The sequence below is a fragment of the Herpailurus yagouaroundi genome, unplaced genomic scaffold, assembly GCF_014898765.1.
Source record: "Herpailurus yagouaroundi ecotype Mexico unplaced genomic scaffold, PumYag 28, whole genome shotgun sequence".
NCBI lineage: Eukaryota > Metazoa > Chordata > Mammalia > Carnivora > Felidae > Herpailurus > Herpailurus yagouaroundi.
Genome location: NW_024412376.1, coordinates 125,177,913 through 125,195,309, shown reverse-complemented (window position 1 = coordinate 125,195,309; position 17,397 = coordinate 125,177,913). Strand labels below are relative to the sequence as shown.

Below are 17,397 nucleotides of genomic sequence, written 5' to 3'. Positions count from 1 at the left end.
TAGAAAATACCATGCACTGCTAATGAAACTTTAAGTCATTACAACCAGGGGCACCTGCCTGGCTCCTGTAGACATGCAACTCCTGATCTTGGGGTTGTGAGTTTGAGCCCAACACTGGGTATAGAGATAACTTACAAATAAACTCTTTAAAAAAGTAAATAGGGGTGCCTGGGTGGCTGAGTCGGTTAAGCATCCAACTTCGGCTCAGGTTATGATCTCATGATTCGTGGGTTCGAGCCCCATGTCAGGCTCTGTGCGGACAGATCAGAGCCTGGAGCTTGCTTCGGATTCTGAGTGTGTGGGTCTCTCTCTCTCTCTCTCTCTGCCCCTCCCCCACACACACGCTCTTTCTCAAAAATAAAGTAAATAAATAAATAAAATTAATTAATTAATTGATTAATTATAACCATTCTAGAAATCAATTTGGCATTACAAACGTTTAAACCTTCGTCCGAGTAATTTCTTTTTCAGTACTCTAACCTAAAATATAATCTGAGGGGTGACTGGGTGGCTCAGTCGGTTGAGCATCTGACTCTTAATTTCGGTTCAGGTCATGATTCCAGGGTAGTGGGATCAAGCTAAGCTAAGCATGGAGCCTGCTTGGGATTCTCTCTCTCTCCCTGCACTTCTCTACAACTCACATGCTTGCTTGCTTGCTCTCTCTATAAAATAAAAAAATAAATAATTTAAAAAGAAAGAAAAATAATCTAATGTGGATAAAATAACAGGCATAAACAAGTTCCCTGAAACTTTATTCACAATAGAGAAAAATAAACATAATAACATTATGGGAATGTTAAGTAACTTTTAGTATCTCAATATAACAGAATATTAGACAACTATTAAAAATGAAGTTTGCAAACAACTAACATAGGAGATACATATACAATACTATTAAGTAAAAAAATACAAAGCTGCACATACACTATGATTTTAATTGTAAAGAAAAAAAACTTACAAAATAACAGAAACCTTCAGAGTACAATTTGATTGTAAGAGTCAAAAACATACACATACCTTTTGACCCAGTAATTCTCCCTCTAGAAATGTTATCAGAGGAAAATAATTACAGTTGACACAAATATGTTAATAAATAATCAAGTTTTCTAGGGCGTTATTTTGGTATGAGAGTATTAAACGTTTTATTTGTTGTTTCTTAAAATAAGATCTAATTTTCAGATGTACTATAGTTGCTAAATAAATACTTTAAAAGCGTTTCATAATATACAATACCATTATAATTTTTTTATATATGAATCTATTTGGTATTAACTAGGTAACTTATCATAAGTAAACATAAAAAAACATAAAAAAAGTTTGAGTTCACTAATCAACAGTTTTTCTGAATGCATTTCAACCTTTTCTGTAGTTCAAGCCTATATAATATCCAGTCTTGGGGCACCTGGCTGGCTCAGAGAATGCAACCCTTGATCTTAGGGTTGTTAGTTAGAGCCCCATACTAGGTACAAAGACTACTTAAAAATAAAATCTTAAAAAATATATATCCGTGGCACCTGGATGGCTCAGTCAGTTAAGCATCCGACTCTTGATCTCAGCTGAGGTCTTGATCTCAGGGTATTGAGTTCAAGCCCTATGATGGGCTCTGCGCTGGGCATAGAACCCACTTCAAAAGAAAAAAAAAAATCCAGTCCTTTTTGCCTCCATTTTTAATTCTTCCATGTTCCTTATATCTTCTCACATTAATGTCTCTTATAATTCACTAATGCACTGTTATGTTGAGTTGAATCATGTTTTGATCTCATGACAAATTTTGTCTTTGAAATACAGAACTGCAAAAATCTGACTGCTTCATCTTGCTTTGTATTTATTTTCCTTACTTCTCAGTTGCAGTGCTATTTTTGACAGTGAAAATTCTCAAATACTAGAAATGTCCTACAATTACATTAACGATAATATATCCATCTGAAAAGACACTGTGTAGCTCAAAACCACGTATACTAAAGAGAAGTCTGTTACTCTAGTGCCTGACCAGGAGTTCCCTATGCTCTGGTGAATTAGACCATAAATGGGCATCTGATTTTGGACCTCTAATCCCTGGGCTAGCTAGCAGCATATGGGACGGAGGCCCAACAAACCCGCCCAACTTAGACAACATTCACTAATTCGGTCCGATCCTCTTTCTCGAGGTGTCTATCTACACAGGAGACAATAGTTGGTAACATGAAGCTTCAACTGAAGCCAAGATACAGTAAAGCCATGAATAAGTAGAAGTAAGGAATAAGCTGAGGCCAACAGTAAGCAGATACAACAAGAGAGGGGAAAAGCTCTCTGCCAGTTCACACTACAACAGCACAAGCTCCAACTGAAAGTCAGTCATTGTGATAGACCATTAGACCAGGGAGCAAAGGACACATGCTATTGAGAAAAATAACAGAATAACCCTCATAGCCAGATTGCACTATATCCAAAAATATTAATATTCCAGTCTCCTTGAAGCCTGGCTGTACAGTGACGAATGCCTCCTGTCTTCCTTAGTGTCCATGCATTCTTACAATAAGTTTCCACTGACTACGGTCCTCTGAGTGATTCTGTTCTCTGAAATCTAATAGAGTCTCATATTTCATACTTTAAGAACCCATAGTGACACTGGCATATTTTCCTAGTGGCAAATGAAAAATGTAGAATACAAAAGACTTTTAAGCATGGTCTCAATTTTTTTAATAAAAATATTTACATATACAGAGAAAAATTTTAAAAGATAAGCCATCAAAATATTAATAGCAGTTAATCATAGGCAATTGCCTTATAGGTGATATTTCACTTCTAATATTTTCAAGTTTTCTAAAATTTCTATAATAACATATATTGCTATTTTAAACTAAAAAAGAGATTCCTAGAAAGAAAAATTTAATAAGGACTAGAAACAAATCCACCAAAATATTAAATGACCTTGGTCTCTTGCTGATTATAGACAGTTTATTTTCTGCTTCACTGAGAAGTATTACTTTGCAATTTTTAAGTAATCTTTGTTTTTCACTATAATTAGAAAAGAGTAAAAAAAAAAAAAAAACAGAAGGGACGCATGGATGGCTCAGTCAGTTAAGCGTCCAGCTTCAGCTCAGGACATGATCTCACGGTTCATGAGTTCCAGCCCCACATCGGGCTCTCTGCTGTTAGCACAGAACCCATTTTGGATCCTCTGTCCACCCACCCACCCCTGCTTCTCTCCTGCTCATGCTGTCTGTTTCTCAAAAATAATAAAGTAAACATAAAAAAAAAAATCTGTAGCATAATGCTCCATTTAAAATCAATCAATCAAAGGATCACTATGTCAGATGTACTAAGAAGACTGTATAGGTTGAGAGGCAAAGGAAGGAGGGAGGGGGAAAAAATTAAGTGTACAGCAGAAGAGAGACGATGACAACTCACACCAGTAGTGGAGATGATAAAAAATGGTCCAATTTTGAATATGTTTTGAAGACAGAACCAATGAATGATTTCTTGACAGCCTGGATGCAAGGAAAGAGAAAGAGGGACTTTAAGGATGTATCAAAGATGTTTTTAATCTAAACAAATAGGATGCCAGATCTGCCATCAACTGAGAATAAAAAGACTGCAGTTGAAATTAATTTGGGGAAAAGATTATGAAATCAGTTTTGGCTATTCTGGATCTTGAGACACTCAACCTGTACAAACCTAGACTCACAGAATTTTATTTTCCTATTGATATGACAAGATCTATGAACATATGAACTAGAACTTTCAAACTGAACACGGGGAATTATGAGGATGGCAAGTGAAGACAACATTTATTTCCTAATGTTGAACTCTGAGTTCAACGGAATCAGTTTTTTAGCTATTTTGGAAGATGAAGTCGTAACTATAGAGAAAATTAACAGTTTAATGCATAAAAGCCACACTTTAAATTCATCTGGCTGTCTCGATAGACATCAGAATATCAATGCGGCTCAAGGAGGAAGGGACAGAACTGAAAGTGCAGTGTTTATTTACCCAGAAGATATAGAATCCCTGGTGTTGGGAGACATATACACATGCATCTCAGAACACATCTAAAAATTTTAACTGTGTGACCAAATTCTGAATATCTGGGGTTCATCCAACTCTGTAAAAGTACAATCTTTTTTTTTTTTAATGTTTATTTATTTTGAGAGAGAGAGAGTGTGCATGCCGGGGAGGGGAAGAAAGAGGGAGAGAGAATCCCAAGCAGGCTCTATGCTGCCAGTGCAGAGCCCAATGTGGGGCTTGAACTCATGAAGTGCAAGATCATGACCTGAGCTGAAATCAAGAGTCAGATGCTTAACCGACTGAGTCACCCAGGCACCCCCGTGAAAGTACAATTTTACTAATAAACTTGTGAAATCAAAGACTTATTTAAATCATTTATTAATTCACTCATCACTATATAGTTCCATAATATTCCAGCATTAGAATTTTACTAATTTTCAATTATTAAGATTATATTTTCAAGTATTTATAGATGTTTACATATGTTGTTAAACAATGGCAGTTATGTAATATATATTGATTAAACTTAATGGTATTGACTTCTGATGATATAGGAATTCAATTAATCTAACTATCTAATTTATACATATGTTAGAATATTCTTCACACGTAAATTGTATGAGCAACACAATAATGATAAATTATGGGGGCGCCTGGGTGGCTCAGTATGTTAAGCGTCTGGCTCTTGATTCCAGGTCAGGTCATGATCTCATGGTTAGTGAGACTGAGCCCCCTGTAGGGCTCTGCACCAACAGCACAGAGCCTGCTTAGGATTCTCTCTCTCCATCTCTCTGCCCCTCCCCCACTCTTGCATAAGCATGCTCGCGCTCTCTCTCTCTCTCAAAATAAACATTTCAAAAATAATGATAAATTATGTTCATTTAAGAATATGTGGTTGAACTGGATTATAGTATAAATTACCAAAAGTATCAATTTCAAGTGACATTTACAATTGAATAGTTTAGAAAGAGCAGAAAAAGAAGGTTAGTATACAGGAATTCCTTTACTAGACTTAACCAAGGACTCCACTGTAACTACAACACAAATTCAAAGAGAAAAAAAAAGGAGCTCTTGCAGGAAGCATACACACACACACACACACACACACACACACACACACACACACTAAAAAACAACAACAACAAGGGTAGCTTACCCCAAAGTCCAACCAACTCTAACCTAAATAAGTTTAGATTTACTTAGATGGTAGGACCCTACATAAATGAGAGGCTGGAGAAGAGCTTAAGGAGAAAACGAATCATCAGCCCGGGCCTTAGTGAGAAAATTTCATCCACTGTGTACTCAATTTCACTTTAAGTGTCAAGACTTTAAAAGCACAGTCTTTTCTTCCAGTCTAATAGACAGATCATTGTCAAACACCACACGTCTTGTCGTTGAAGGGTAAGACCTGACAAAGTTCCTCGCTTCCAAATCTATGATCTTGTGGGAAAGCCCCTCTCCACTTCCGACACAGGCTGTCCTCTTGGCATGTGAGCTGCCCTGTGGCGGCAGAACAGGAAATGCAGGTATGTCATCAAGACAGTCGCGTCTACAGTCAGGGAAGCCACAGGTCTCCGACCTCACTCTTTACAAAGCAAAACAAAGAACACAAAGCAAAATAGAAAATGAGATGGGAACGAGACAGCCAAAGCAGATACTGCTATTTTTTCCGGCTCTCACAGGAAAGTTGCGAAATTTGATGACCTCTAGACAGAACTGTAGCACCTCCTTTATCAAAAGACTATCACCACCATCATATCTCATCTACACCATTCAAAAGCCTTCTGAATGCGGTTTCAGTCTAATCCCTCTACCATCCTTTCCTGCCCCTACGGACCTCACCGACCTCATTTCAAGGCACCGTCCCCTTAAACTCCCTACATTCACCGCAGTTCACAAGTAGCTTTTCAGCATCTCAGGCCAGCCAGACTTATTTTACTGTTCTCCACACCCGGGATGCTCTTCACAGAACTCTTTCACCCTTCCTAAATGTTACTCCTCCGGGAGCTTCTCCCTAACCACGTTATTTTCAGTCACAGCACCCTACCGGGCTCCTTCACAGCAATGTGCTCCGACATAATTTGTCTCTTAACCGTAAGCTCCAGGAGGACAGAGGAACTATGTGTTTTATTCATAACTATGTACCTAGAGTCTCGCATAACACCTTAACACAAAATCTGATAAATGTTTGTTAAACTACTTATCAGGAAACTTTAGTAAGACAGCTGAGAATGGGGGCGCCTGGGTGGCTCAGTTGGTTGAGCGTCTGACTTCGGCTCAAGTGACGATCTCACTTTCCATGGGTTCGAGCCCTGCGTTGGGCTCTGTGCTGACACTCAGAGCCTGGAACCAGTGTCAGATTCTGTGTCTCCCTCTCTCTCTGCCCCTCCCTGGCTCACGCTCTGTCTCTCTCTCTCTCACACACTCTCTCAATAATAAATAAACATTAAAAAAAAAAAAAGCTGAAAATGAAGGATTAAGCGAAAAATTCTCTGATTAAACAAATATCTTAAAACTCAAGGATCTAAATCCAGCACCCAGAACCAACTACTCTTACTTTATTCATAGTTCTAATAATGTTGGTTGTCTCATTCTCAACCTACAGTTCATCCATTAGATAAAGAAGGTATACAGAAAAGAAAAGCCCACACATGTGAAATTTAAAATAAAGTGCCATTTAGAGAAGATCCTCAGGATGCCTCAGTGGCTCAGTCGGTTAAGCATCTGACTTCGGCTCAGGTCAGATCTTGCGGTTCCTGAGTTCGAGCCCAGCCTCGGGCTCTGTGCTGACAGCTCAGAGCCTGGAGCCCCCTTTGGATTCTACCTCTCCCTCTCTCTCTGCCCCTCCCCCACTCACACTCTGTTTCTCTCTCTCTCTCTCTCTCTCTCTCAAAAACAAATAAACATTTAAAAACATTTTTAAAAAAGAGAAGATTCTCAAACTCCAAAATAACTCAAGAACCCCCTAAGACTATGACTGTGTACCAACCTGATAATATCTGCTTTTGATTAAATGTTTCCTCAACACAATGAGATAATTCTGATTTACAGTCAGGATCTTGTTTTACTTTTATTTTTTAAATTTCTTTTATATTTATTTTTTTTTTTTGAGAGAGAGACAGAGTGCGAGCAGGGGAGGGGCAGAGAGAGAGGGAGACACAGAATCCGAAGCAGGCTCCAGGCTGAGCTGTCAGCACAGAGCCCAATGCAGGGCTCAAACTCATCAGCCTTCAAACTGTGAGATCATGACCTGAGCCGAAGTCGGCCGCTTAACCAACTGAGCCACCAGGATCTTGTTTTAAAGTAGGAAAGCATATATTACCTTTTATATGGATTTCCAGGAAAACGGTAAATATTAGCCAAAAATGTGCACAAAAGCATAAATATCAAAATATGTAATAAGTAATAATTTGCTGTATTTCTACTGTGGGCACATGACATTAGATAAATTATTTCTGACTCTCACACCTAATCTCTGAGGCAGACCTTATCCCTTTTGCAGATGAGGAAACTAAAGTTCAAAAATGTTAATGGTTACAGTTAGGTTACAGTTAGGAAGTATCTGAGAATTAAAACTAATCTGCTTAACATCAAAGACCATACTCTTTCCACATATCATCAATTGCTTCTAAATGTGTCTGATATGAGAATTACCAAAGCTCTTATTAAAAATAAAAATTCCCAGGGACACCCGGGTGGCTCAGTTGGTTAAGTACCCAACTCTTGATTTCAGCTCAGGTTGTGATCTCACAGTTTGTGGGGTTGAGCCCTGAATCAGGCTCCACGCTGACAGCACTGAGCCTACTTAGAATGGATTCTCTCCCGTCTCTCTGCCCCTCCCCAGCTTGTGCGCAATCTCTCTCTCAAAATAAATAAATAAACGTTAAAAAGAAAATAAAAATTCCTAGACTCTTCTCCTTAAAGATTCCAACTGGTGGAGAACCTAAAATGTGTATTTTTTAAAATGCTCTTGGGTGCCTGGGTGGCTCAGTCAGTTTAGCGTCCGACTCTTGGTTTCGGCTCAGGCCATGATCTCACGGTCTGTGAATTCAAATCCTCCATCAGGCTCTGTGGAGCCTACATGGAGCCTACATGGAGCCCGCAGCCTACATGGAGCCCGCTTGGGATTCTCTTTCTCTCTCTCTCTCTCTCTCTCTCTCTCTCTCTCTCTCTCTCCCCCTGCCCCCACCCCCAAATGAATTAATAAACCTTAAAATAAAAAATAAAATACTCTCAGTGATTCTGATAATCAGGCAAGTTGAAGAAATCCTGCATTGGGCAGGGGCACCTGGGTGGCTCAGTCAGTTAGGCGTTAGACTTTAGCTCAAGTCATGATCTCCCAGTCTGTGAGTTCGAGCCCCGTGTCAGGCTCTGTGCTGACAGCTCTGAGCCTGGAGCCTGCTTTGGATTTTGTGTCTCCCTCTCTCTCTCTGCCGATCCCCCACTTGAACTCTATGTTTCTCTCTCTCTCTCAAATAAAAAAAAAACAAGAAGGAAATCTGCATGGGGACTAAGCTAGACTACATGAATGGTGAAAGTCTGGCTTAAGATTTGATTTTATAAATGGATTCTGAAACAAATTATGAAAAGTCACAAAAAACATGTTAAACAGAAGATACTAAACTAAGGATACTTAAAAGTATCTGTTGCTAAATGTTATATTTAAAGCCTAATTTTATTGAGAATAAAATCTTAAGTAGCTTTATAGTTTAGAAAGCTAAACCAGGCATAGATACTACAGGGAGTAAAAGATCCTGGGCCTTTAACCTATTCCTAATAAGGACTATAAACTCAGGACGCCTGGATGGCTCATTCGGTTGAGCACCCAACTCTTGATTTCATCTCAGGTCATGATCCTAGGGTTGTGGGAGCGAGCTTCGTATTAGGTTCCATGCTGAGCATGAAGCCTGCTTAAGATTTTCTCTCCGTCTGCCCCTCTCCCCCACTCCCACACTCTCACGATGGCACTCTCTAAAATAAATAAATAAATAAATGAAGGAATATAAACTCAAGCTGGAGTTTAGGAGTAGCTCTCAAAGTAAAAATATTACTCTTTAGAGAAATATTATTATTCAGAGTAATGTTATCTAGAATAGTATTTAAGTAATTACAATTTCATATAACTCATTTTCACCATTTAGTCCCTGTATTGCACTTAGCTAGCCACATAAAATTTTAAGCACTAGTCAATTTCACATCTGTTAACAGGCAGAAATCCAACACTGAACTGTTTACAGTGAAACACCATGTAAATTTCATATTCGAATACAGTAAAATTTTGAAACTTCAGCTTACAGCCATAATCCTCATTTCTTCAAGAAAGTTTACCCACTGAGAAGTTTTGGTAGCTGATCCGATTAAAGTGTTTAGCATTCTTTTTCTTTGTGTTAGTTACCAAAAGATATGTTCAACTCTATATTCTAAATCAAACTAATTTCCTTTGAAATAATGAAATTATTATCTGGGAAATTATTATCTGGGGAAAAAATATCTTACCTTAATTTTACAATTTCCTTAAAATTATCAATTTTTTTTTAAAAAAAAGGAAGCCAGTTATCATTTGAATATGATTTTATAAGAGTTCTATTGTAAAACACTGTTTGCCTTCATCAGGAGGTTCAGGAAAGAAAACAGTTACTTCTTTGGCAATTCTGACAAGATCCAAAGATGTATGCAATTATCTCATTTATTTAGCAAACATTTTAGGACCCATAAAATTCCAGACACTAGATTAAATAGTGGAGAAATACAAACTAATAACCACAATTCCTGCCTTCAAACAACTTCACAGCCTTATGGAGAAAGATCAATAATGTCTTAAAAAAAAATTTCAGAACAAAAGTTTAATCTTTAAAAATGGAATACACCTGGGGCACCTGGGTGGCTCAGTCGGTTAAGCATCTGACTTTGGCTCAGGTCATATTTCGCGGTTTGTGGGTTCGAGCCCCATGTCGGGCTCTGTGCTAACAGCTCAGAGCCTGGAGCGTTTTGGATTCTGTGTCTCCTCCTCTCTATGCCCCTCCCCTGCTCATGCTCTATCTCTCTCTGTCTCTCAATATTAAATAAACATTAAAAAATATTTTTTAATAAATAAAATAAAATAAAATAAAAATGGAATACACCTTACATATCATGCTGGGTGGAGGACAGAAGGTGAAAGCTATGAAGTTAAAAAACTTGTTTAACTGAAGTGATTCTGTTATTCGGGAAAATCACATTCAGATCTCCTGTTGCTAACTACAGCATCTGGTAGCAGTCTTGGAATACTGATACATTTCAAGATAGACCATTTTTTATTAACTCTACCATTTGAAAGGTCAACGTGTTCTTGTGATGTCTCCTATGCAAAGATTTTATTGCACCCCAAAGTAGTTTCCAAGTTTTTTCATTTCAAGCCCCATTCTAAATCTTTCAATTTTCCACAGCATACCTGACATGAAGACAAGCAAAGAGAGTGAGTTCCACAGCCATTGGTAAAAACTGGTACTGAAGAATGAGCAATTATTTGTGGAGATGGTAGGAAGATTATACCTCAGAAGAGAGTACATGAAGATACAATAATTTAGTGAAATTAAAAGAGAATAACATTATTAGAAACAAACCTTAGCAAAATAACTTGCCTCTTTGACAGGACTTAAGTTAGAAGTCAAAGATTATATATGCCCTAGGAAAGCCCCAAGTGTGATTCTGATATGGGAGGGCATTAAATGAGACAGAAGCAAATAATGTCAGTTATGATAGATCAGCTAGAAAATACTGATCTAAAAACTATTTTTAAATTCTAAGTTTTAGATGAAATCCTTTAATACTGTCATCATTGTGAAAAATCAAAGTCTTCAACAATGATCACTATATTTTGACAAATCTACTGAAGACTAAAAAAACTTTATAATTTAAGAATATTAACCAATCTCGCCTATACCCCCTAATGAGATAATCACTTTCCCCTCATTTTCATTACATAATAAAATGAGAAAACTCTCTCTCTCTCTCTCTCTCTCTCTCTCTCTCTCTCTCTCTCTCTCTCACACACACACACACACACACACACACACACAGGAAATGTACTTTTAATTGAAGTGTGAACTCGTCTTAAATTCCATGCACATAAATGTTATGCAATAGGAACTTATTTCCCTCTTCCTTCAAATACCACCTTTCCTCAAAATATGCTTCTGTATAAGATTTCTCCCTGTTGGAGATGCCACTCTGTTCCACATTGTTACATGCAAATCTAGCAATGAAGAAAATTATTAAACTTATCCAGAAGAATGTCAAAAAAGAATACTGATCATGATGGAAGTACAAAGTAGAAGTCTGATTTGCAATAGATGTAAAAATATTTGTGTTAAAAACACATTAAAACAGACTTTGTTTAGACAAATTGTTTTACATCCTTATATCCCAAAAATCTGATTATACAATTATACCCCCAAAATAACCACGACCTGCCTATGTAGGAGAAAATGGAAGGTATCTTACTTTTTCACATTACTATAATGACATGCCAGATCATGTCACGTGAGAACACAGTAATTTCTAAAATAAAGTAAGAGTAATACTATAAAATGATTATTATGGTAGGGAGGAAAAAAGAGTGGAAATATTCAGATATAAAGGTCTACTCAAAAGTGAAATCTATGAAAAACAAATATGGATGAATCGGTATGTTTTGAGATTGATCAGGATTACAGACGATTCAGGTGGCACTATCATTTACTTCCAAACCTGTAAGAGAAGACTGCTCTGAAGAGCTCCTTAGTTTAAAAAAAACAGGTAGGGTGGGAGCAGCAGCAGCTTTACTACAACTGTTTTAACAACTCTTATTTATATTTAAAGGTAAGAAAAACTGAACATGCTCAACAGTTATAGTAACCCATAAGAACCAATTTCAGGGGTGCCTGGGTAGCTCAGTCGGGTAAGCGTCCAACTTTGGTCAGGTCACGATCTCACAGCTTGTGGGTTCAAGCCCTGCATGGGGCTCTGTGCTGACAGCTCAGAGCCTGGAGCCTGCTTTGGATTCTCTTTCTCCACCTTTCTCTGCCCCTTCCCAGCTTGTGCTCGCTCGCTCTCGCTCGCTCTCTCTCAAAAATAAATAAACTTTAAAAAATTTTTTTTAAAAAAAGAGCCAATTTCAAAAACCTTATAGGCACTAAGTGGGCTACCCACGGGCATAGTATGCCAGTGAATTATGTATGACAGAGTCATGTAAAAAGTTTTGTATTACTATGTATTATCTATGTCGTTACAAAACAGGTTTAGGTTTTCAATGAAGATTCTCACTAATTTTCAGGCAAATACTTCACATAGTAATTTAACCTCATATACATTGTTTAGAAATGGAAAAATAGGGGCGCCTGGGTGGCGCAGTCGGTTAAGCGTCCGACTTCAGCCAGGTCACGATCTCGCGGTCCGGGAGTTCGAGCCCCGCGTCAGGCTCTGGGCTGATGGCTCAGAGCCTGGAGCCTGTTTCCGATTCTGTGTCTCCCTCTCTCTCTGCCCCTCCCCCGTTCATGCTCTGTCTCTCTCTGTCCCCCCAAAAATAAATAAACGTTGAAAAAAAAATTTTTTAAAAAAAGAAATGGAAAAATAGGACTAAAGTCAATCACTGTTAGGTTTGAAAATGGCAGTTCGGATTTCTTAGTACTGTGCTTTACACTTATGTTTCTCAAAGTGGAACACTTTTAAATATAGAGGGTAACTAATGAAGGTTAATATTTATTGGGCACAGTATCACACAATGTGATGATTTCCTGGCGTATACTGTCTCATTTAATCCTTAATAACCTTAAAAATTAAGGACTATAACGATCCCCATCATAACTGAAGAGGCATAAATAATTTACCCAAGTGGCAGACAGTAGATTTGAACCCAGAGCCTAGAACCAAGGTAATGGGGAAAAGAGGGAAAGTGACTGAGACAGAGCACAGAAACATGAACTCCAGTGCAGAAAGGCATACTGCTTACTGGGGGCATGTAGTCCCTCCTCATACTCAGGATGAGAGGTTTTCAACTCTGCCTGTACATTAGAATCACCTGTAGGACTTTCTAAACCAACATCCAGGCCTGGGACCTCACTCAGATACTAGGCCTTCAACTGGCCTGGCCCTGGGGAAAACGCCGCTTTTCTTGTGTTGTTCTTTTGTTTGTTTAATTTCCGCAGGTAATTTTAATGGGCAGTGAGATTGAAAACCACTAATAATCATTTCCCACCCCATTAACCTCTCTGAGTAGCCAACTACAATCAAATTTACTAATCACCTACTTAGTTCTGAGCACTTTATCTATTATATTTTCTATTTACCCAACAAAGTGCTTAGTTTTTCTTTTCCTTAAACAGAGGAAACATTATAACTCTAGCAGCGCCTTTTTAAATAGAAAAAAATTGCCTGCTTTTCTTTAACAAGAGGAATTTAGGGGGGAAAGGCAGGGAGATAGCATCAAAGAGTTTGAAAAAAAAAAATCCCTTCTTTATGCACACATACACTCATTAGGTTTAAAACAATGTAAAAAGAAAATAAATAAATAAATAAATGTATGTATGTATGTATGTAGGTAGGTAAACAGGTCCTGAGTGTCAAACTAAAAAATTAAATGGCAGGCTATGAGACTAAAAAAAGTTCTGTAATACATGTTAAAAAAAGATTTAATATCCATGAAACTTCTTAATTCTGCTGGAGATGACAGTTAAAATACTAAGTAACTGTTATTGTGGTGATAAATCCCATTGTCTTCCCATGGCACTGTGACAATGATTATGCAGTGTTTTTACCCTATTAAGTCACCTGAATATAGACTAACAGGTGCTAAAGAAATCAAAGCATTACATAAGCACACCCAAACAACAATATGGCTGGTCATATCACGTAGTGAGAAATACAAGGATTTTGCTGAAAATCTTCTATAAGGAGTCTTACCTTTTCACTAAAAGTTATTCACTGCACATCCCACTCACCCCACACCAAAAACGCAACGAAAACTGTTCCAGACAGTCTCGGATCTGCTGGCCCTTTTATTTTACTAGAAGGGTGTAGTGGGGAGATTTCTGACAAGCATACAAGTTTGATCTAGGATTTGAACAAGAGATCTAAAATGAAGAATATAAATACTTCAAGTTGTACACAACTCTGGACTTCTCAGACAAACATTACAAAACTTCCTGCTTCCGGACAGCTCATTATTTGGTTCAAGTCTTCACATTCCTTTATTAGTCATGACCTTTTTACAAAGCTCTCATTCCTTATTGTTTGAATAACATCGGACTTTTAAATGTTGCAAATCAGACTTACAGGAAGGAACCCTTATCAAATGAAGAAGCCATCCCAGAGTTCATGCCCAAAGGAGGCTCTGATTACAGAGAGAACTCAGTAACCCCAGCAGAGTGTGTCCAGCACGTAGATTTCTTTTTAAAAACTGGTAGTAAACATATATCGTTCTGCAGATCTTAAATTTAGGTTCATCCACACATTTTTATCATATACAATTACAGGAACCTGCGTTTCCGCAGAAATTGACTCTGCAAGAAACTGGGAAGACCTGTGAGTGTGTGTGAAAGGCACAGACACAACGGTGAACCACTCATTACCAATTGTCACTGGGGTCTCACATGGCCCAGATCTGGCCTCTGAGCCATATGTCACTAGGCTCAAAGGCACAGATGAGAGGAGAGAACCACAGGGTAACTGGAAGAGAAAACAAGGGGGAGGAACCTCATAAATACGTGTACTTCCACCCCGAAGCTGAAGAGGTGGCCCAAAGGGCAGACTCAAGAAAAACCTTCGCTCCTGGGATCCGTCACATCGCCCAGGCCTGTAGGGCCTGCTAAAGGGGGCGTGTGGGGGAGGAAGGGCAGTGTCTGTGCCCCCTCCGGAGATCGAAACAAACGAAATTAAAGCAAGTTCTCACTTCCTGGTCGCCTACTCTTCCCGAAGGCCCCGACACAAGACGGACACCGGGGAAAGAGGGCTCCCGAGGAGTAAAGGGGGGGGGGCCCACCCCAGCCCTGCACCTTCCCGTCCTCGCCCTCCCCTCCTCCGGGCCTTACACGGTGACGTGACCGGAGCCGCGGACCACCACTGGGTCCGGCGAGTATTTGAGCAGCTGCTCCTCCAGGGCCCGCTCCTCGTCCTCCTCCTCCTCATAGATCTCGTCGAAATCCGCCATCCTGAGCCTCCGAGGCCCCCTGCCCAAAGGGGCCTGACTCCAGGGGCCGGGGCCGCGGCCGGGAAACGGGCAGGCGAGGCGGCGGAGGCTGAGGGGAGTCGCTGCCTCGGGCTCAGAGGCCGCGGAGTTCGCTCTTGGCTGCCTCGGCTCCGGCTACAGAGATGGGGTCCCGGCCGTCGCCACCGCCGCCGCCGCCATTACCATCAGCAATAACAACAACACAATGTCAACATCCGCCCAAGGGCCGACACCTCCACCAGTGCCGCCGCTGCCGCCGCCGCCGCAGCAGCAGCAACTCAGGCAACCACAGCAACAGCCAGAGCCACCCGCAGCGGGAGCAGCCGGCTACGGCATCGCGAGACTTCCCGGGAGTGCGGTCGGGCGCGTGGGCGCGCGAGCGCGCGCGAACGTGTGGCCTCGCGCGCTCCCAGGGCGCCTTCCTTCCTTCCTCCGCTCCCACCCGCCGACGACGCTTAGGCAGCGCGCCCCCGCCGACGCGGTCCCGCCCTCCAGCAAGTGAGTCCTGCAAAGGGCGGCTCCGAGGGCCCGGGGCGTTGATCCCGCCTGGAGGAATGGAGCCCGGAGTGTCTGTCCAATCAATGGAGCACTTAATCACCCAAAGTAACCTCTACCCCAAACTACTAAAAACAAAAACCCTGGTTGGAATACAAAATTTATAGTGCGTGTTTGCCAGTTTATCTAATAGCTGAATCTCGCTTTTTGTCAGTGTTTTTAGTCTTGATGGAAGCCAGAGTCTGCACTTTCCCAATTTGAGGAGCCCAACAGAAACATTGCAAATGTTTTTGTCCACTTTGATAAAAGAATTTTCAAAACATGTCCAAACTGAAACATCATGTCCCATCATCCCCTTAAATACAGGCCAATGATGCTATTTTTTTCTTACAAGAGAACTCCCTGTAGTCATGACATGAAGCAAAAAAATTGCCACATTCTCTGGGTTCCAGTTTGAAAGATGCAGTTTCCCTGCCCCAACTCCCTCATCAACCATAACCTGTTTTCTTCCCTTAAGACCTACGGAATCCCTTTCCCTTCCTTACAGCCCCTTCTAGAATGGAAAGGGTAGAGGAGGGAGAGGAGGGGAGGGGAGGAAGAGTTTAATGGATTCTGCTTACCTGCCTAGACCACTAATGAAGGCCTAAGGGTCACTCTGGGTGCTTAGTTTCATAGTCAAGAACCTGTCCGGCCATACAAAAAGTTCAGGGGCAGGAGTGGACTCCTGAGGGAGTCCTAGATAATGAGTATATACCACAAAGACAGGAGAGAACAGTCATACTGGATCCAGGGCTGGTGTCAGACTATTCTGCAAGTACAGTGTTCACATTCTGACATTTCCCTTTAGATGGGTCATTGTTGAACTTGAGAAAAATGCAAAGGAGGGCAATAAGGACGGCAAGAATACCAAACATTTTCTTATTGGAAATGGTTGAAGGACATGAGCATAGGTAGCCAAGAAAAGATAAAGGAAAACCGTAGTAGTTGTATCAGACTTGCTGTATATCTCCCCAGAGGGCATTTATTCATTTACTAATTCAACAAATATATACTGAGCTCTATGTGTCAGGCATTGTGTGCGCGTGTGTGTGTGTGTGAATGAAATACAGTCCCTGCCTTCTAGTAGTTTATTTCTCACTAACGTAAGCAATTATAATTGTGTCAAGTGCTCCCAGAGGAGTATACAGAGGGTACTAATGAAGCACACAGAAGGCAGCTTAGTTTGGTGGTTAGCAGTGGGCTGTGAAGCGTGACTGCCTGCCTTTGAATCTCAGCTCTGTCACTTACTATGTGACCCTGAACAGGTCACTTAACCTCTCTGTTCCTCATGTGTCAAATAAGAATAATAGTACCCACCCCCCACCCCCACAACGGCCTCCTCCGCAGATGCATGAAATGCCTAGAAGAAGGTCTGGCACACAGCAAATAAGGGCTGTCTAAGGCCCCATCCCACTAATCAGCTCTATGAGGATCAGCACAATTGCTCGCATTATGTAATGCTTTACTGTTTATAAAGCACATACATATCATTGAATATTCCCCCAAGACTCCTATGAGGTAACCAAGGAGGATGTAATTTAGTCCTTCATCTCGGAGACGCTATGTGACTTCCTCATGGCCAAATAGCTATGTAATAGTCAAACCCACGGCTTCAACCTCAGTGCACTGGGTAGGCCAAGCTCCTGAGTTTCCTTCTTAGCAGGAACCAAGAGGCCAGTGGCTGCCCTCCGTTG

At 40.4% G+C, this 17,397-nt stretch overlaps 1 protein-coding gene across 3 annotated transcripts in view; it reads right to left on the bottom strand.

The window, feature by feature from the left end:
- Nucleotides 1-15,523, bottom strand: part of CHIC2 (cysteine rich hydrophobic domain 2) — a 54,318-nt gene extending 38,795 nt beyond the window's left edge. The window contains exon 1 of one of the 3 annotated variants that reach the window (XM_040483637.1): nt 15,033-15,523. In XM_040483637.1, coding sequence (XP_040339571.1) covers nt 15,033-15,151 — 119 coding nt within the window. In that variant the 5' untranslated portion in view covers nt 15,152-15,523. Of the gene's footprint in view, nt 1-10,417; nt 11,897-15,032 lie in introns of those variants that run through there. The other 2 variants (XM_040483634.1, XM_040483636.1) reach the window with 2 other exon arrangements.
- Between the last annotated feature and the right edge of the window lie 1,874 nt (nt 15,524-17,397).